The sequence below is a fragment of the Falco punctatus genome, assembly GCF_963210335.1.
Source record: "Falco punctatus genome assembly, chromosome: 19".
NCBI classification, from domain to species: domain Eukaryota; kingdom Metazoa; phylum Chordata; class Aves; order Falconiformes; family Falconidae; genus Falco; species Falco punctatus.
This window is the reverse complement of record NC_137599.1, coordinates 5,519,203-5,540,261: the sequence shown is the minus strand read 5'-3', so window position 1 is coordinate 5,540,261 and position 21,059 is coordinate 5,519,203. Positions and strand designations below refer to the sequence as shown.

General features: G+C 48.8%; 1 protein-coding gene across 1 annotated transcript in view; it reads right to left on the bottom strand.

Moving 5' to 3' along the window:
* The window catches only part of TANC2 (tetratricopeptide repeat, ankyrin repeat and coiled-coil containing 2), a 242,739-nt gene that overhangs the window by 28,664 nt on the left and 193,016 nt on the right, over positions 1-21,059 (bottom strand). The window contains exons 14-16 of the mRNA XM_080369447.1: positions 18,266-18,432; positions 15,665-16,272; positions 2,481-2,711 (exon numbers count right to left, since the gene is read on the bottom strand). Coding sequence (XP_080225573.1) covers positions 2,481-2,711; positions 15,665-16,272; positions 18,266-18,432 — 1,006 coding nt within the window. The remainder of the gene's footprint in view (positions 1-2,480; positions 2,712-15,664; positions 16,273-18,265; positions 18,433-21,059) is intronic.

Sequence of the window (21,059 nt, the reverse complement as noted above, 5' to 3'; positions counted from 1 at the left end):
CAAACCCAAAGACCACCAGTGGTTTCCACTTCACTGGGACCTTCTGACGCAGGACCAAGGCACGGCCTGACCATGCACATTTCATCTGAACAGCTTTTCCAACCCCCCCAACCCCAGGCTCCAAACAGGCTCGCTTATTTTCATTCCGCACTTTTGTACGCCATCATCAGCCTCCTCAATTTCTAATTTATCGCTTCCTCCACTATTTGGCCGTCGGCAGCTTCAACACAAGATATTTATAAGGCTGTTTTTCAAGGAACATCAGACACCTTTACATACCCGTAGCTGTCAAAGTGAGCGCTTCTGCCTGTAATTGTCATTACATTCTCAATGGGGGGATGAGGGATACCTGTTTCTGGATTACTGACATTTTAGCTAACTAATTTAAGATGAAATTAAAACCTTCTCTTTGGTTGATTTGCAAAACACACGTCAGCCTGAAGTTTGGGTCTTGTATCATTACTGCACATCTCTTGCCCTTTCACTCCATGCCAGGCTTTCTGAGCTGGGCTTCCATATGCTGCTGTTAAGACCGGTAATTGCTTCAAAAAACTAAACCACTTGTACTTCTTCCCCCCCCCCCCCCCCCCAAACTGTTTGAGGATGTTTGTGTTTAAAAAAGTAAACCCAGCAGATCTCAGCCATCACGTGACGAGGGGAGTGTGAAGGCTTCCTACCACCCGTGTGTCAGATCATCCCCCTGTGCGAGTGCATCGCTGTATTTCCACAGCTGGGAATTCCAGGTGTCCCATCGTCACCTGGCACAAGGCACCCGCGGGTTCACCCTGACGGGGGCTGCGGAAGGACAGATAAGTTTTCCGCACTGTTTAATCAGAGTTTGTCTCTATACCCAGTTCTCACTGCTCCCTGGCTGGTCCAAACGCTTTAGCCCTCTGGTAATCCTCTCCTGTCTTTGTGATGGGCAAATAAAACACCGTTACCACGGCACCAGGCCTCCGTGAGTACCTTCAAAATCAGGATCTCGGTGTCTGTGGCAAGCTGCTGCTCTAAGATGCCAACTTCAGGCGAAGCACACGGGACTGATGCCCTGCCACGCTCCCTGCTTGGCAGAGGACCCGCACGGTATGGGGATGGCTCCAGCACAAGGTCGGGCTGAATTAAAGCTTGAGTGGAACAAACTGCTGGGTCAGAGACAACCCGGCCAGCAGCGGGGGGAGAAGGAGCCTGTGCGCCTGCTCGTGGAAGCATCTTCTTTAAAGAATGCTTGAGATCTTAGATATGGTCTGCGACATTCCAGCTCAACACCTCCTTCAAACACTAACGCAGCTATTGTCTCACTCGGTAGACACTCACAAATCCTCGGTAAACACTCGTTAAAAAAAGGAGTGATAATGATCCTATTCAAGGAAAAGGGAAAGACTAAGTTTTACAGTGTCTCTAATCCAAACCCTTCCCAAATTTGATGGTACTCCTAACTAACGCACTGCTAGGCTGATCTGTCACCGGGACATACCATTCTCACCGCTGTGTCGCAAACCCAAAGATTTTGCAAGTGATCAGAAACAGAAGGCTGCACTGACATTTTTCAGACGCTAATTGGCATTTTCTACTATTGTAAAAATTGCTCAATTAAATCTGGAATGTGCAGGCAACTTGTCCACTTAACAAAGACTGTCATTTGCTTAGAGCCTGAAACCCTGTTATTTGTTTCTGCCATGGAAGTGTGAAACGAAAAGAGCTGGAACCAGACTTCGACGTGAAGGGCAGCTGACTGGTAAACTCACTGCTGGATGTGGCCTTGGGATCGCAATGCAAAATTTGAAAATTATACACCGATTGGGTAACACATGGATCTGGGGCTCGTCCCTTGGGCTCCAGCTGTCCCTTTCCCAAACGAGGAGGCTTTGCTACTACACCTGGTGATGGCTTTGGCACGGGGAACTCCAGAAACACATCCAACAGGACCGACACGCGGCAGAAATTATCTGTTTGCTCTAGGACAGTGGAGAGCTGCAGTTCTTAACTCTATAAAATCACATACAGACCAGACAAAAACACAGCCTCGTTTTTACCGGTGCCGAGCACCCACAGGTCCTGACACTTTGAAGAAATTCTGTATTTGCTGTGACCTGACAAACCCACACCCTCGATTCCATCCTCCGGCATACGGGCCAGCAGGCACGAGAATGACACTCAGCTGATGGGCTGTATCGATGCTCGCATCCCGGCTGCCTTTCAGTCATCCGGGTCTTAAATGTCTGTGTGAGGCGTAAAATGGCCCGCCCGCCAGATTTTAATGACCACCCAAGTTTCCCTTTACAACCTCAATTTTGGGTTGGATTCTTCAAAACCACTCCTTTTAAGAAGATTCATTTTTTTCCTAGGTGTTGTTACAGGACTCATCTTACATGGCAGAAGAGTAATTTTAGGTAAGGAGGCTATCTGCTGAATTTACAGTCTGAAGGACGGTTTAATTCCAAGGATTTCTTACATCCCATTGCCAGTTTTCTAAAGCTCACTTCCACACGTTTCGGCAGCCCGAAGCAATCACACTTACAGCAACCCTAAACCAAGAAGAGCCCGAACGCTGCCAGCGCTGGCAGATGAGGTTGGCATAAGGCTCCATTTTAATTTTTGTTACCTTAAAAATATGTGCTTTGAGAATGTGATGTCCCAGTTCAATAGTTTGCTGTCGGTTTAGTTTTCCTTCTTGACGGGAAAACCAGAAGGCAAGTAATGTGTGGCCGCTCCTAAAAGCAGAGGGAAAAGTATGTTAGTGTTTGCTTGTTACAGCGACAAAACAACTTTAGACACCAATTTTTGCCCTGGCTAAGCCTTCAACCTCATCCAGCTTGGGGAAACAGCTGGACTAATTCTCACTTATAAATCACTGACTAATTGCATCCGTTATTATTGCTGATCACTGATAGCTCCAAAACCCCCTAAACACTGGAGGACAGCAAAAATAAAACAATATATTTTCAAGAGCAGACGTAAATTTGGAAACACCAGAGGGACCATTGCATGAAAGCTGAAGTGCAACTTTTACAGCCATTTTGCAGAGGAGAACCGCACTTTGAAAGCATGCCACCAATCCTGAAGTCATTAGAAAATGACATTATTTAAAATATCCACACTTTGAAAAAAACATCCTTTAAAGGACAGCGACATTCCCCAACCCGTGACACGTCCTGCAGAGTGAAGCAACTTTTTTTCCACGTAAAACTCCTTCTAAACACATTCTCCAGCTTTTCCAGTAATAAAGATGCTTCTGGCAACGACCAACCAGGTTGACAACCAAAGCAAATCAACGGAACCACACACAGAGCCCTGTTTGGGGCAAAAAGTAATAAAAGACACAATAACTTCCTTCGCTAACGGTGATTTTTACTGACATTTTTAAACATAACAGACTTCGAGCTTGTAACGCCAAAAGTTCAACGTGGCTGAGTCTTCCCAAAGACGCGAGAAGCTGATTCTCTGCCCAAGCACAAAACACACACGGTGCAAAAATGTCCCGTACGGACACACACTTCTGGGGGGGCTGGGGACGGGCTGGGGGGGCACAGCAAGCAGGGGACGAGGCCACCGAGGGCTCTGGGGAGCTGCAGTTTTCTGGGGTTTGCCACTACATTTATACTCCTCAAGTCCCTGGGTGCACCCAAGGGAGTTCTTGTAAACCCACTTCATTTCTGGAACTAAATAAAAATGTGACTACACGTAAAAGGAATCAAACCCCTTCCAGCCAAAGAAAATAAAACATGGTATCAACTGCGGCTTTAAAGGGCTTTTAAGGACAGGGGATGTTATTAGCTCATCCCCGTTTGGTAAGGCAGAGAAGTACTCAGGATGGCCAGATGTCAAGTAAATACTACAGAAGTTTTCACAACGGTGGGGATTTACCAGCGCATCCACGTCTAGGGAGAACGATTTATCTCCCCTGTCTGAGATAAAACTCAGAATAAAAGTGGAAGACGGGCGCTGCCAGGGCCCGGTGTTCGCCGAGGTACCCCCGTGCTTGCCGGTGTTGCTCCGTTGGGCTGCTCACACGCCGATCACTCGAGCGGAGCCCAGCGCTGCTCCGCCAGACCCTGCGGTGTCGGTAGGGTGAGGACATGTGCCTGCTGGAGGAGCGGGATGGAAAACAAAATGCCTTGATCTCACGAGGCAGGACTTGATCGCCAGGTCTTGATAGGTGGAAGAGCTCCGCATCCCATTTCCATGTAATAAAATAAACTCTTTCACTGGTGGGTAACGCTGCTGTGCCTCTCTCCAAAATACAACTAAATTTAGAGGGGCGCCATCAACTCAAATCACAAACCGCTGTCTGAAATGTTTCTAATGATTCACTCTTTGGGTGACTTCAGCGTAAAAAGAAACTGAAGATCTGTTTTTTTTTGCCTGTCGAGCTCCTTTCCACACCCTGGGCTGGCACACCGCGAGATGCCGATGTCGGGATCCCACAGCTCCGCGCTTCCCACCGCTGGAGAAGCTCCTCCTGATGGTGACGCTGCCCACCAAGATGTAGCTCCGATGCCTCAGCTGGGGGGTTCAAGTGAGGCAGGATGCCTTTGGGCACGGGGCAGTGCCACCGGTCTCCACGCACCGGTGCTGTGAGGATGCTCCAGGCAGCACCCACAGGAGGCAGAAAACACACAGAGCTGGGAAAACAGAAGGGCCTTGGAAGGGGTTGTAGCACCGCAAGTTACCGACAGCTTGTTGCCTCACCTCCCGTTCGCTCCTGCCCTCTGCTCCCCGTCTCTGGAGTGGGAGCAGAACGTTGCTCATTACGCTGATTAACCACCAGGAATGCCCACGGAAAGGCAGGACAGATGAGGAGGTAACAAGCGGCTATGGACCACGGCCTGAGTGCTGCCAGACAAAGCCGCAAGTCAAGCCGCGCAGCAATTGCCAGATTTCATCCATCCCCGTTCCGCCAGATTATGCAAACCCGGAACCGTTCTGGTACACTCGGTGCATCTCGACAGCTCATCGGGTTCACAACGCTGCGCTCAGGGCCTGGAGACGAGCCAACGCGTTTAGCGCTAAAAGGTCAGTGGTGCGAGTTCATTGGGAGCCGTCGGCCCGTTTCTGTTCCCGGGAAAGCGATCCGGCCGGCCGCGGTGAGCCCGATCCCCCCGCCGCCGTCCTTCCCACCGCCGAAAAGGAGCAATACCAGCTGTTGGCTTGTTGGTGGAGAACTCTGAAAATGTTTGGGAAGGCTCTGAATGGAGCCGTAAGTATATCAACCCTAAACATGAACTGAAGCTCCAGAAACTTCTAACGTGCCTGTTCTTTGCAGCAAGAGGCAAAGAGCAGCTCCTGCCTGAGACATGAGCCCAGGTTCCCCAGTCAGCTTCCAAATTGCTCCTCAGCTGCCACTGGTAGGGCACGTACCTGCATTTAATCACACGCGTGGCTCCGGCTGTTATGAATAAGGCATGTATGAACTATTCCAGAATAAAGTACAGTATTCATGAGTAATACATTACCTCTGCAATGCTTCCCAGACCTTGGCTTTGGGCTTGTTGATAAAAACTTGCAGTCACTTGTTCTGTCAACGTTAATTGCATGCTAAACCAGACTACAACAGAACAGGCTTTTTTTCTTTTTTTTCTTTTTTTTTTTTTTTTTTTCTTTTTTCCCCCAATACAGCAGAGGATGGCAGTAATGATTTCTACATCAAGGAGCTCAGTGAAATGATTTGCTTTGAATTTCACCACTGCGGAGTTTCTCATCAGAATTTTTTCTATTTTTAATGTAAGATTTCTTTTTGTGAAAAATTAATAACGCTGCCCGCTCAATTCCAGCAGCTTTTGCCTGCTCTTGCAGGCTCCTGTAACGAGCAGGGGTGCCTGCAGGGATGTGCACATACGTGTATGTATCAAGCCATGACGATGAATCTCCATCCTGCCAAGCCCCTGCACAGCACCAGGCGGTGCACGTAGCAAGGCTAACGTACGGGCAGGCTGTCGGTGGGCACAAGGGGGGATGCTGGACTCAGCGGAGCGGTCCCTACGCGTCGGCTCCCTTATTCACCTGAAGCAGAGGCACACAGAGCTCTGGGTGCAGAGCAAGGCGACGCAGGGAGTTGGTACCTCAGGCACATCCCTCATCCCTCGGGCCATGGATGGAAGGCGACAAGGTGTCACGAATGTGATACCAGGGTGACTAAAGAGCTGTGACGGAGCATGGGGAAACACGAAAGAAAATACTGAAAGCTCCCAGATCCGTGCTTCATCTATACTGTTCTATCCCCGAGGTAAAGTAAAAGAGATTTAAAAGGGTGTAAAATTACTCTATGTTAAGGCATTGCACTACTGGAGTAAAAGGCAAAAAAAAAAAGAGTGAGAATCAGTCCCATTTACTTCTGAACCTCCCAAAGTCCAGATTCCCTGATTTACACCCGCATCTCCCTTCTCCCAGCTAACCCCATGAAACCATTCCAAAATCCAGAGATTTGATGCCGTGCCCAGTGAATCTGCTCTTCCAAGGGACGTGTATTCGTATTTCACTCAGCTCTGCCGAGTGCAATTTTATAACTTCAGCGCAGGGAATCATGTCTGCTCTGACGAAGCCGGGAGCCTCCTTTGCAGAATGCCTGTCCGGACGGCAGAAAGGCCAAGCTCAGCTCAGTGAGCTCCTCTTGAAATTTAATCACCAAAACTGATTTATTGATTTTTGTAACATAGCTTCCCTCTGATGTTATAATTGCGAACTAACTTGGAAGGAATTAACATTATACAAGAAAATTCAAACAAAAAAGGGAGCACTGCTAAGCACGCGATATTCTTTCCTACAGAATTAAAGACGGGTTTAATTTTTTGAGCTAACCGGGACAGTCAAGTTCAAAGCCAAGAAAAATCTTTCCACCCCTCGGGTCAGATCTCGTTGCATCCAGACAAGCTATGGAGCATCTGATGGAAAACCATCGCCCTGCCTAGAAGTAACGGAGGACACAGCAGCGGTGTGCTGCAATCCTGGCTGCTTTGGGGAACCACAGACACGCTTCCCGGTGGGACGAGGAACCTGTGCCAGCACGGCTGCTGCTTGCTTTCTTCACCCACAGCTGTCTTAATGGAACGGGCCCACACGTACTGTAATCACAGCTGTCCGTTACACAGAGCAACACCCAATGGTCTCAACCGTTAAGTTAGAAACCCGCCGTTCTGGGCACCGACCGTGAGATTTCTAGGCTAAAAGGGGCTATACATGATCAGCCAAGCTTCCTTTTTCATAGTGCAGATGAGAAGGCTCAAAATCAGCAGTGCAGCGGTCAGACCTACAAGCCAAGCGCGGTCCCGACGGGCCCCAGCCACGCCGCTGGCAGACGCCTGCGCTGCAGACCCGCGCGCCAAGCCCCGCTCCACTGAGGCAGGTCTCTTAGAAAGGCACCCGACTGGAATTTAAGATTTCAATCATGATGTTATTGCCGCCAAGCAGAAGTGCTAGACTGACTATTTCTGGTTTACAGGAGAGAAAGCGCTGCACAAAAAAATCCATATCCAGGCATCGTCCTTACTTTCGGCGCTTCGTTACCACTCCCCGCAGCCTCGTGCAGACTAAGCAGTAAAAGCAGCAAACCCGTGATTTGTGTAAAGGCGAGCTCAAGAACTGCACGAACCACTCTGTGAGCTCTTGAAAAGCAGAAATGGAATCACTTAACGGCATCTGGCCTATCCTTAAGAGCAATTTTAAATTAAGTAACAGCATCTTGGCGATGGAGGACTTTAAAGTTTCTGACATCTCATAAAATCAATAGGCTCGCTGGATGTTTCTTCATTGCCAGGGTGTGACTGAACACCAGTAAAACCAATACCATCTGCACAGCTCCAATCCTGCTTGCATCTAGAGGGATGTGCTCCAGGATCATGAGCTCCGAATGCTGCCGGCGCTGCCCTGCCCCTCATCCTCGGCCCTGGGCAGGCAGGTCCAGCCTCCACGAGATGCAGCTCAGAGAGGACCAAACCGCAGTTAACACGAACCCGAGCAATAAGAGATGCTTTTGAGCATTTGTGCTTAATGACTCCTAATTCTGAATGAGCTGGAAAGCTCCTTACCCCTCTTCGGTGGTATTAACGGCGCCCACAGCCGTATCCTTCAGGTAGAAAGTTTCTTCAAGTGACTCCCAGCGATGGAAGAGCCGTGACCTCACTGACGCAGCTCGGCTGAAACTGAGACTGTGCTGCAGCCCTGCTCGCAACCCCCATCTCGTTACTTCTCAAGGCCACCTGTTAAAAATTCCATAGGTGCTAACCATGCTGCGCCCGTATTTTATCAGGGATGGGGAGTGCATGCCCTGGCCTAGGTCACCCGCGTGGCCTGGTGCGGAGGGTGGGTTTCTCGCCGTGTACCCGGGACACCAGCGCAGCAGCTGATCCCGCGGAGCATCCACGCTACACGCCACAGCGGCAGCCAGCACCGGGAACTGCCAAGAGAAGCAGCAAAGAGGACAACCAGACAGCTCCGATGGCACCCTTCAGATCTAAGGCAACAAAAGACACTTACAGCGATTTAAAAATACAGAACATAAAAGGAAGGATAAAGGGGAGAAAAAGAGCCTTCCTGAACGCTTACAGGCCCTGACTTAATGAGATTTAAAAAAACAGCTCGAGAGAGTAAAGACGCAATTCCCTTGTCTCTGTTCAGTTCATAAGGCTTTTCTGAAAATCTGCTGGTTGCCAGGAACAGATTACTTTATATTCAGAGAAAAGCAGCGTTGTCCAAGAGCAATGTGAAAAGACTGCTAGCGTATTTAATAAATATGTTGGATGGGTAAAATGACTAACACCGCCTTTCAGTAAGCTCTCCAGTGACTATGCAGTTAACACATGGAGAAGACCTCAAAACACCAGTGGTGGTAACACTTTCTGTTCTCGCTCGCCCTGACGTAATTCAAAATAAATGGGGTTACAGAAGAAGAGGGGCTGTGATTTGGGAGTGTTTTACTGCTGCTCTGACCAGGAGTAAATGCCCACGTAAGCAGCAAGACGGAACACGAAGTCAGGGGCTGCTCTCTCCTGGATGGCTGGAAGTTGGCTTTGCTCTGTAAGTGGGTCTTAAGATTTGGGAAATGAAATAACAGGAAGAAATTCAGCAACACTTCTTTCTTCGGTCAGCACTGATAATGCCTCTGATTAACTCCACTTCCCTCTTCTCAGTGGCTCAGTGCCACAGAACGGATTATTCTGTGAATATTTTCTTCCACTGAGATGCAAAAAAGGTACGGCACACAGAAGTTTGCGGTCCAGAAGAAAAGATTTTATGAGGACAGTAACTCAGGACACTAAATACACCCCAAAGCCGCTCCGCAGCCGAGTGCTTAGGTTGCATGTCTAACGAGCCAGTTAAATCTAGCTGCTCTAACGATGTCCTTTATGGTGGCAGCGACCACATCTGCTCTCCATCTCATCTGTCACAATTCACAGTCTGCCTCCCGCCCCTCCTCTGCCAACGGACCCTCAGCTGCACCCCTGCCCCAGTTTCAGAGGAAAAACCTGCAGCTCAGCCACCTCACCGCGCTGCTGGGGACACAGCCACCGCACCAACCAGTTCAAGCCTCCCTCTCTTCTGTGGGCAGCCAGTCCCCAACCCCGCGCTCCACAAGCATTGCTTCTGATGCTCGGAGGAGTCCCCGTAACAGCTGCCCAACCTGCTACCAACAGCTTCAGTAATTTATTTTTTAGGTCTGTATTTCTGCATGAGACTAGCGTTAACATTTAGAGATGCCGGAGATGTGGATACTTGCATAAAGTAAGTTTCCCATATTCATTCTGTTGAGCTATTGCCCGTTCTTTTTATGTTTCAAAATGTACTAGGTTAGAAGTCATGGAAGCAGAAAACTTAATTCTGGAAAGTCATACGGGAAGCCTGGAAGTTGGATACTCAGAGTCAGCACTCAATCAGGTCTCTCCCACTTGGTGAACAGATTGCGTTTGCCCCTCCAATTAACTAGAGAACATTATGATGGATTCATCTCCGTGATTCAAAAATAAGGCACTCACGATGGTCCGCTTGGGGAGTAAATTAAAAGGGCAAGAAACATTGTACTGTTGTTCTTACGCTACGGGGACAGACGAAGCCCAGCCCCACACCACAGGCAAGGCACCGCTTCTAGCACGCTCCACGCTTCTGCCAGACGCAGAGCTGTGGAAACAGTCTTCAACCACCAGATCCCGTGGTGATTTGATAATTAATTACAGTAACTCAGCACAGGCCTTGCACAAGTGCAGATGAGCGGACAGCAGCTGGAGACGGCAAAGCAACAAATGACGATGTCTCCTCCTGGTTCTGCTGCTGCGCCAGGTGCCGGCGTGTCCCTGTACCTGGGGGCACCTGGAAAAGCCCAGTGTGAGCCACAGTACATGGAAAGCTGAAAGACCGGCACTCTGGAGCCATGAAAAACATGTTAAGAGAGGTAATTTCCACAGTAAAGCAATGGCAAATACTACTGGAAGCAGCAGCGCTCAGCTCCCTGCTGCACCTGGAGAGCTGGGCTTGCCATGGACCGCCAACCGCTTGTGAACATCGGATTATTTCATCCCCGTCCCCACAAGGGGCTAGTGGGCACTGCATTACTTTTCATTTTCTGCCTAAGTATATAAAGGATTCAAATAAATCGTAAACCCCTTATTTTGCCTCGCCTTGAGTTCAAACAACACGTTTGCTTCGCTGAGTAAAATCCACTCCACATGAATGCAGAGAAAACACTGAAGACGTGGCCCAAATTTTGGTGAACACTCCATCATTTCAGCTAACAGTAAAGCAGAGCGTAATTTAAGAGCTTTTCAGAATCTTGGAACATAAGAGAGGAAGACGACTAATCCATGTGCTGGAACAACCGAGTGAGCTACGTATGGAGGAGCTAAGTGTGGATCATTTTGAAGAATCAGATGTGTAACGTAAGGACCCATCCTCCACTTAACGCTGTTTATTGTATCCCTGAATTTTTATAAATATAATTTTCACAGACTTCTTTTCCTCCAAACTTTCTAAATTAATTATCTTTTCACTGGGGATTGTTATTTGTGAATCAGATTAGACATTCCACCAAAATGAAAAAAAAAAAAACCACCTGATTTTTTTCTAATGTATACGCTCTATCATTTTGCTGGGTAATATATAAAAACATTAATTTTGTGTAGGGAAAGTCTCCGCTTGCAGCATGCCTCCGAGAGAAAAAGGAAAATGCAAAATACCTCCACTGAATTGTATTCAAAGACAGCTCTGCTAGAAACCATGGCAACTGGGCGCGCTGGATTAGGGATGCATACTTGTGTTTGGATCCCTGCTGCATGCTAATCCACGCCGGGAGCCCTTCTCTGGGGACAGATTTGGTGTGCAGATCTGAAAGAGGAGGGAAGAGATGAGGAGATGCCCTCAACCTCAATGGTGGAGCCACCACTACCTCTCCCTTATTATTTTTTGGTGAGATCCCTGATTATTAGGTGTCTTCTCATGAAGTCCATGAGCAGGAGCTGCCCGATAAGGCTGCGGTGTCCCAAGGACAGCACTGCAGAGCAGCGATTCCTCACGCAGCATTTCCAAGCTTGGGTTGCAGAGCCGGGTCAGCCCAGCGGTGCCATCGCTGAACGAGGCACCAACACCCTGATTTTCCGAGATGCCAGACACCTCTTGGTCTCTCTCCATACCTGAACACTCAAGCTTTCCTGGAAACCCAGCCACAGATGCCTGGGATTTCAGGATAACACCGCATCCGCAGCATCCACCAGAACAGCTCGGCATCTCTGCGCAGTGGAAACGTCCTGCGCGTGGCAGGGCATCCCTCCAAAGTTCTCTACCAAGGAGAGTCTCCTCCGTCATCCTGCCAGTGACTCCTGTCCTTGCTGCTTGCGCTCTTCCTACGGAAGGGGAGATACGAGCTGCTGTCCCCATCGGCGGGCAAGTCACAGTGAGCGCAGCTAGCCACACAGCTGCACAGCAGCGAGGAGCCACAAGCAGCTCAGAGCCTCCTCTGTGTCAAGGAACAGTGGTGAAGATCTAAATGCTTTGTTTCACTCAGGTGGCCCACATTCTGGAAGTTCCCCGAGCAGCGCAAAGAGCCTGCTCCTACCCGGCTCCAGGCTGAGCGGTGACCACAGGGACATGCCACCAGCATGCAACAGCCGTGTGCAGGCAACAGCACTGAGGGCATCTTCCTCCTCCCTCAGCTTTCCTGGACAAGAAAAGAAAATTTGTGAATCCACCTCAAAACTCTGCATACTGGTTAGAAGAGTAGCCTGGACGGGTTCATCTCATCCATGTTATTTGTCAGTCCAGGAGACATCTCCTGGTGAGCCCATCACCCCGAGCTCCTTCATAAATCAACAGGAGGAGATGCTTCCCAGGCGCTCTTTGTCTGACCTATTTTAGCCTTTTAGCTCATGATGAAATGAATTATTCTTATTTCTCTCCTCTTGACTATAAAGCAAGTCTAGACAAGTAACTCAGATGCCGGTACTTAAATCTGGATAGAGTAATTTCACTTCTGGGGTCCATATCTGACTACAGATCTCTTATTGCCTTGGCAGGGCAAATCACTTCACTTCTGTCTCTCTCACAGTCCCTTCATCAGCAACGCAAGGATAAAACATTTTATTAGCATCATAAAATCATGGAAAATAATTGCACGGAAGTTTCTGATTAAGTCTAGGCAGAAAATGGCACAGCATTATGGCCGAATTTAAGTTAAGAAATACAAGTGGAAGAGTGAACATACAATAATGTCCACTTTCTCCGTGCACCAGTCACAAAGGATTGGGTCTTTCCCTAAAATGTTTTATGTTAGTTGTCAACTAAGATGCTTGGTTAACAGTGCTACATTGACAGGCTGGGGAAGTCATTACTGCAATGCTGGTTAAACGCGCTGACAAATGCTTTTTTTGGTGCCCTGTTATTAAACAGCAGCGGATGCTGGGGGGTTCCCCTGCGGGGGAGCCTGCAGCGACAGCGTTCCCCTTCGATGCCAATTAGCCTTTGCTTTGGGCAGCAAACGCACGGTGAGCGTTCCAAGAAGAGGGTTAGCATCTCAAGAGGCTAATGCAAACACCTGCAGGATGGAAACCTGCTGTTTATTGTAAAAGCAGAGAAAAGTGTGTTAATTTCTGGATGTTGCGTTCTTCCTCTCCCCTCTTTTCCACGATTCCAAGAACATGGGAACTCACTCATTAACGAAATGAGGCCGATTACCCCAGCTGCAGTGCCAGGGACATGAGGCCCATTATCCCCATTTGCTTCGTAACATCCTCACACCTGGACACTCTGTCAGGGTAAGTCAATTAAAAGCAGCTTCACAAACCCACATTTCACTTCAAAGCTCTTCTCCCGGGGAAAAAACCCAGCCTCAGCAACCTGACTCTTGCTGTATCGACATGGCAAGGTCAGAAAGCCTCACATTAATGGCACATTTCTGCAGCGCCGTACAATGAACCTGAGGAGCGGTCCCTGCAGCTGGCACGTCTTCTCAATTCCCAAGCGAGCAGAAAGAAACCAAACCGGCTGCCAATAACCCGGGCGCAGGCGAATTTCCATAGGCTACTCCTGTGAGCTCCGTTGGTGGCAAGCTGGGCTTCTTTTAGAAGAAATAAAATTAAAAAATTGTTACTTAATCATTGCTAAGGGTTAAGCATGCTCTGAGCTCGACATCTCAGTATCAGCTCTTCCCTCAGAGCTGGACAGGAGGATTTTGAGGAGCGCAACAGCTGAATCTCAGGGGTCTTCTCTATTAATCACCAAAAAGTATCCTCTTTCATTATCTACCATCAGAGTATAATGCAATTAGTGCACATTATACATTAGAGATACTTACTAGTCCTCCAGTATGTACGGACTTGCACCCAGGGCAGCGGGAGCCCGTTACATGCCCTGTAACTGCTTTTTCGCTCCGCAGGGATCCCTGCCCGCAGAGCATCGCTCCCTGTGCACCTTACAGTCACCGCTAATTTATCCTGTGGAACGGCACAGGCGGGATGAAAAGTGATGCCTGGAAGTCTCCGGAATGGTGTTGAGGGCAGCGCGGCATGTTTGTGATGCTCCCGAAAGGCAGAGCCGCCCCCTGCCCCCCCCCCCCCCCCCCCCCGCCCCGCTGGTGACAGGCGGAGCAGACATGGGTTGACCTGGCCTCCGTGATACAACTGCAGGTGGCGGTTCCAGCGTGGAACCACCCAAAACGCCGCACGTTTGGGTCTCCTTTGGCATTCTGAACGTGCCCCTACCATCGCTGTGAGAAGGAAGAGGAGTGTTTCTGGACCCAGAGGACCACAGCCGCATGCACTGCTGCCCCAGGCAGCACCAGCACCTGCGGGGAGCCTCACCCACCAGGTAAGCATCCCACACCCCAATTCTGCTTTCACGGTAACGGTGGAGAGTGGTGGTCTTCCCGAGTTGCTTTCATTATGATTCGTTATGGCAAGCATTGCGTGATGAGCGATAATTGCTGGGCACGCTGGCTGCCATCCTCTGGCCCAGGTGTTGGCGGGCTCGGGCCAGCCAAAACCAGTAGCACCACTGGGAGCGACTGGGAGGGAGAAAGCTCTCAGCTCCACAGGCCTAAGTGCCGCACAGGCAGTGAGAACAGGGTGGAAAAGCATACAGGCGGTGAGACCGCGTGACGACTCGCAGGAAGGGTATTAAATCCCTGACACCGGCATTGAGACGCCTGCTGCTGTGGGACGCGCTGCGAAGGGTTCGTTTGACAGGGCTGTTGTGCGGGACCCACCGAACAGAGAAGGTGCCCGTTGCGAGGAGCTATACGGTATTTTTCTGCTGCAGCCTGTTTACCGTAAAATTTCAAGTGGTAAATTACTCTGACGGCGTGAACAGCAATAGCTGCTTTGCACGCACTCCCAGCAAACACCATCTTACTTTCTTCAGCCTGACACTGGGGTCTGGGAGATGCATTGACTCGGCCTTGGATCCCTGTGTCTCCCTGATTTTTATAATCACATTTTAAGAAACAGGCAGACAAAATGGAGCAAAGCTTACGAGCATAAACTACTAGAGTTACAGCCGGAGTGTCTGTTTCCACTCTTCAGTAGAAACAAAGATAACGCTGTTAATAGTGACCATTAGGTTTAGAGAATATAAATCTAACTGTGATTAAATTCTGTTCCCTGTGAGCTAAACCAGGGAGTCAGCTGCTATCAGGACGGAGATTACAGATGCATTTACAGTCCAAAATCACTACAGCCTGATTCTGTTCCTTATTTGTTTCCAAAAAAACCCATTTTGTAGGACTACAAGGACACTACTTCAAAAAGAAGCCGACTGCAAAAGACATAACCCACACTGCTCATCTTTCATCCCCTTACCCTCCACCTCCCGCGGCTGCGACACCTTTGGAGACAGGGAGGGCGATTCCCCACCCCCAGACGGAGCTGGCAGGAGCAACCTGCCGAAGGGCAGACACCGCTGGTGATGCCCACACGGGAGCCAGCACCCTGGGGCTGCCTGCCCAACACCTCGTCTCACTCTGACGATGACCTTTAGGTTTGCCGGGTCGGTCGTGTGCCCAGCACGTGCTTACGTCTTTCCATGAACAACATAAAGATCTAAGGTGACTAGTACAGCCGCAGGGATCTACAGTGTGGGCAGACCCACGTCAGGCAACCGCATCCATGGGCAAGCTTGTAATGAAATGGAATGATTCAGGTTAACAGCACGAGATGACCGCATCTGTGAGCTCTGATTTCTCAGGTTTCCTTACCTCGGATCACAAAGAAACTTGGTCTTTTCACCTTCTTCTCTCCAAATAAGCCATTCTCGGAAAGAGGGATGAACAAACATTCGTGTCATATCTCTACGTTTGATAAGAAACATAGAAAGGTTCTCCATCCTCTGCTGAAAGTCATCCCACTCCAAAGTGCCCTCAATGTTACCTGCATTAATGGCCTGAAAAATATGTTCATCTGTTAGTGGATGCAGCGATGCCACTGCTACATTCAAGAGAGGCATCACCCGATCAAAGGAAGACTGCGTTGGGAACTTCATATTGCACTGCAGCAGGTAAACTTCAGACAGAGACACTGGCACTACTTTGTAGCTGGAGCTTTTTAGGACTAGGTATCCTTTCTCTATGAGATCAAAGGTGAGTTTTAGGTACAGGTAGGACCCTTGGCTCAAGGTCTTGAGGTGAGAACTGAGTTTGCCAAATGTAGTGTTGTCCATTTTGCCGTTAAGTGAGATGTTGTTCTGGATCTCCGAGCTGCTGTGTATCCGATGAAGGATATACGCCTGCAGGTCCTGGTCTATGGCTTCGTTCTCCTCCAGTCTATCCAAAAATATTCTGTGGAAGGGCAACAGCTTAATTATTTCCTACAAAGAAAGAAAGAAAAAAAAAAAAGGATACTCATGCTGGCAGTGTTTATTATTCATTAAGTAAACTTAATTCATATTACAATAGCACCTTTGAGACTCCTTTAAGACCTCTTCCATCAGGGCAAGCACACAAGATGGCAGTTTGTGCCCTCAGGACCTCACAATCTCATCTATAATCAAGTAGGTTGCGTGTGAAACATGACTGAAATAAAAACGCGGGGCTGCTGTTCCTAACACCGTGGGAAGGGCTGGCGAATTCACGCGGAGCGGAGCCCTCGTTACCCCTGCCCCATCCCCAGCATGCCCCGACACGGTGTCCCTCCTGCCCCCCCAGCCGGGGGCAGAGGACAACCACGTGACAGATCCGGGGCCAGCAGCACTTTTGCTGCAGCCGAGCCCGAGCCCCGCGCCGGGAGCGCGCCCCAGCACCGCGCAGCCGCCAGCACCGGGAACCACGGGAACGCCGGGTGGAGCAGAGCATCCCGCAGCGCCAAGTACGCAGGTCTGGGTGCTGCAGGGCACCGCGGCCGGGGCTCCCCTGGCTGCCGAGCTCACGGGTGAGGCTCATGCAATGTAACCCAAGGATCACCAAAGGCCTTTCTTCTCGTGGCACGGGCTCCCGGTCACTGCTGAGGAGAGGAGAAAGGATGCAACGGAGCTGGACACGGCAGAGTCAGGAGAAGCCGTCAACTCTCTAATAAAATCACGAGGGTGAGCGCGGTGCAAAACTACAGCTTGCAGTGAGGACTGAAGGGCTGCAAGTGCCCTAATTAAATAATTCAAGCCACAGAGATGCAATTTACCTGCCATTAAGAAAGATTTCTTCCAAACGATGATTAATATACTCCATTTACTGAGCAGAAAAAGAACTCCAGCACCAAAGAGCAGCGAGCCCCTGCTCTCCCGGTGCCACTGCTGCTCCCGGCCACGACGGCAGCGTGCAGCCGGGTGCTGGGATGGGGCTGGGACCAGCACCCCGCTCCCCGCCAGCACCACCGCACCGAACCAGCCTGTGCATCTCAGTGAACATCAGCAAATCTCAGTAAAGCTGCGTAACGGTGCTTGGCGAAAACAAACTCCCCAGCTCTGTGCTAATGAAAAAACAGCTAATAATGAAAAAACGAGAACCAAAGAGCTGCAGGCACGTCCCCCCGCCCGGAGCAGCTGGGCCGGCTGAAGAGCAGCTCTGAGCTGGCTCCCGAAGGTGTGTCCCGTCCCACTGATGTCTGTCTCCTCCGGGCTCCTGGCTCTGATGCTCAGTGGGAACGTTCCCAAGTGATGCTACGAAGCTACCAGCGCTACTTGGCAACCGCTGAGAGAGCAGACCTGTCCTAACGGGGTCACTGCGTGTGCTTCCCCGGAGCCTCATTCGGATGAGCAGCTGAGCCAAAAAACTACAGTCAGCTTAATCCTTATGCCAAGGGAGGTGTGATGAGTAGCTAAGGACAGGCTGAAGGTACAAACCTGCCCAGATGCGAACTAAAATAAAAATACATAAGAATAACCCAAGCAACATTTGGCTCAGAGCTCCAGCACCTGCTCGAGACAGTTTTCTTTGAGCTGAAGAATGTCCTGGCCAGACACCGACTCCTCCAGAGCCAAACGACCCCCCCGCCTTGTGCTCCGGGTCACGCAGAAGGGCTACGAAGACACAAATTCCTCTGCCCTTCCCCAGGGAGGATGGGATGTCCTGGAGCGGCGCAGGCTGACAGGCGTCGGGCCCTACGCTCCTACCACGCTCGGCGAGTAAACAGCCTGTTGGCAAATGATCTAAACTATCTGCTGATGAACATTTATTGACAGGAACAAGCGATGCTGGATTAGATCCACTGAAAGCTGTAGAGCGAGTCTGGGGACACAAATGTAAATCCAAGTACAAAAAAGCTAACAGGGAAACCTGGAATAAAGGGTCTTAGGCAAATCCAGGTATCCACAGAGATCTTCTTTACCAAAGCCCACCATGGCAATAACACGGTTTATCACAGCGTACCTGTAGACTCGTCCTGACTGTCACGACCAGCTTCAGCCAGGAAGGGAATTTTCCAATCATTTTGCTCAGGAATGAAACAATGGTGTCTCCATAATCTGGCTTGTGAAATTCAGCCTCATTTAAACCATCGATTAGTATAATGAAATCTTCATCAGGGATCTTCCTCTCTGAGAGAAAGAGAAGAAGCATTTATTTGAAAGGCCAGACAGATGACTGTAACATGCTGCAAAAATCGCTGGTGTTTTAAAGCACCGTCAGATATTGCTAAAGAGGAAAAAAGACACAGTAGCAGTGCTCTTCTCGTGATACCTTCATTGCGTATACACACAGAAGTAGGCTCACACATACACAGTTTCAATTCTTACAAAATACATATTTAGTTACAACGCACTCAGCTGTGATATCCCACAGATCACACAGCTAAACGTATTTTCAAAAATTACCTCTCCCACAAAGTCCGGTGTTCGATGATGTGAATCAGTAGCTTTCTGGCCAGTTTTCTGAACACCTTATCAGCAGCTCTCTATAGTTTGAGTATTACACTCTCACCCTGTCTTAAGTCAGCCTGTCTTAACTGTGCAACTGCTAAACGAAGGTTCACCAAGTCACCTCCCCAGCGCCTCTAGATCCTTCCAATGTTGGCGTCTGCACTTTGGGCACTGGCTTCTGGATCAACTTAAGGTCTGGGCAAGCGTTTTGAAACAAAGCCGAGCCTGATTCACAGGTGAAACAATTATCCGAGGAGAGTAAACCATCAGCTTGCACGTGGGGGAAGGTCACTCAGCGTTTTGGAGGTTCCATCCTCTGCTCAGCAAAGACTGTTCAAACCGACTCTGAACTTCCAGTACAGCGCAGGAGTCTGGTCACAAGCCTGCAGCCAAAGCCTCTTCTATAAATGAGTTGGGGGGAATAAAAATGTTCTACAAAAAGCAAATCTTGGAGGTTTCAGACAGGATCCTTCTGCTGCTGGTGAACACGGTAACCAGCTGATGTAGGCAATGAGGTCAGTGCTTCCACAGCGGGTCCTGAGAGCTGAGTACAGCTTTGTAACTAATGATACAGACTCTTTTGGACTTGCATCTTAAGCTCAAGTGCTACCTTCTCAGAGGTAATCTTGCCTAATAAAGTAAAAAACGGGTGGGAAATGGGACATCTGAGCCTACTGTGGCACAGGCTATTAACACATACTACAGACTGAGCTGTACAAAGTTTACTCTTCTTTGTAATTCACTGTGGATTAATCCTGCTATCAGCAAGCTCAGCATTCCCAGCAGCCGGTGAGCTTTCCTCTTTGACTTTAAATCGCATCAGGAAATTTTCTATAAAAACCCAGCACAAGATGTTCATCGATGACATGAGCCATCTCTGTAGTGTTCCAGGGAGAACAGAAATGCATAAACACCTTGCGCCAGGCACTGCTGAGCATCTTGTCCTTGCCTTACGTTACCAAGTTGCATTTATTTCCTAACACGCTATTAATATCCATATGAAAAATGTGTATGTTGAATTTAAATTACCATAGATCCTTTTTCAGTTAACTTTTCAGTAAGATTACTGGGTGTATTAAAAAATACTCTCTGAAATCTGGGACTGAATATAGTGCCTGAGTTTTATACCCACATCTCATGTTTCTTATAAAGCCTAAGGGAGAGGGGAGAAAGCAGGGGAAGAATCAGAACTTTGTTCTCCTATATATTATTTAGATTCCTTGAGATTCAAAAAAAATATATTTGAGAAACATGAATCTAACTTTCTCAGTGACTTTCACCATTAACGGCTGTGCAATAATTTTGTCCCAGTAGCATTAAAGCTTCAACAGCACCTTGTAAAAGACCTGCTGATATATTTACAGAGTCTTAAATGTTATACATTTTAAAACCAATTTCCAGACACTGTTCATTTTGTTACAAAACACTTGGTGCAAATTAGCTTGCCAGCACTCTCCATCAGCAAGGCTGGAAGATGGGAGTCCTGATCATTGGCTCCATTGGAGCTGTATTGAGTGCAGAACCCAAGAGAAAAAAAAAGCAAGTTTTTATATAAAATTTTTCCACCCTGCAGAATTTGGGACCAGATGGGGGTCAACCTCTTTGGCAAGAAAAATAAGCATCCTCTGAAATGCTCTGAATTCAAGAGCTGGAATACCTCCCAAGGAGTTACTGTAATAACCAGGAATTATTTTCCTTTAGAGCAATTTAGAGCAGTGGTTCCTAAATGTATCTTTTGGGGTTGGTTTTTTTTTGTTTGTTTTGGTTTTGGTTGGGGGTTTTTTTGGTTGTTTTTTTTTTTGGCCAGGATTGTTGGTAGGGAAGAGTAGCCACGTTACTCCTACAGTGACATTTCTCCATGCCAGGAAAATCAACTGCTGTTGAGCTGTGCTGGCTCCGTGTGTGCCTTGTGCCTGGCGGAACCACGCATGTTGGCCCCAGATGCTGCTGCTCACGGTTTGGCCGCCGTGTTTTGAAAAGCTGATGGGAATAACGAGGCTTTGAATCTGGGAAAAGCTGCATCTATTTCACATTGGCTCCTACATGGTGATATGTAGGGTGGGAACAGAAAATTATCTGGACTATTTTTGCAGCCAACTTGCAGCACACCACTTTAATAAACATTGTTTTGCAGGACAACAGAGTCCTGAACCCTGCAACGCTCTGCCAGTTCTCATGGCAATGAGCGAAGAGCTGAAATTCAGCGATTGTCACCACGGATCAGTTCTATCTTGCAGAGGAAAGAAAGAAAAGGAGACAAAACCAACGCTGCGTCAGAAAAAGCTCTGAAGTCTCATCAGGACAAG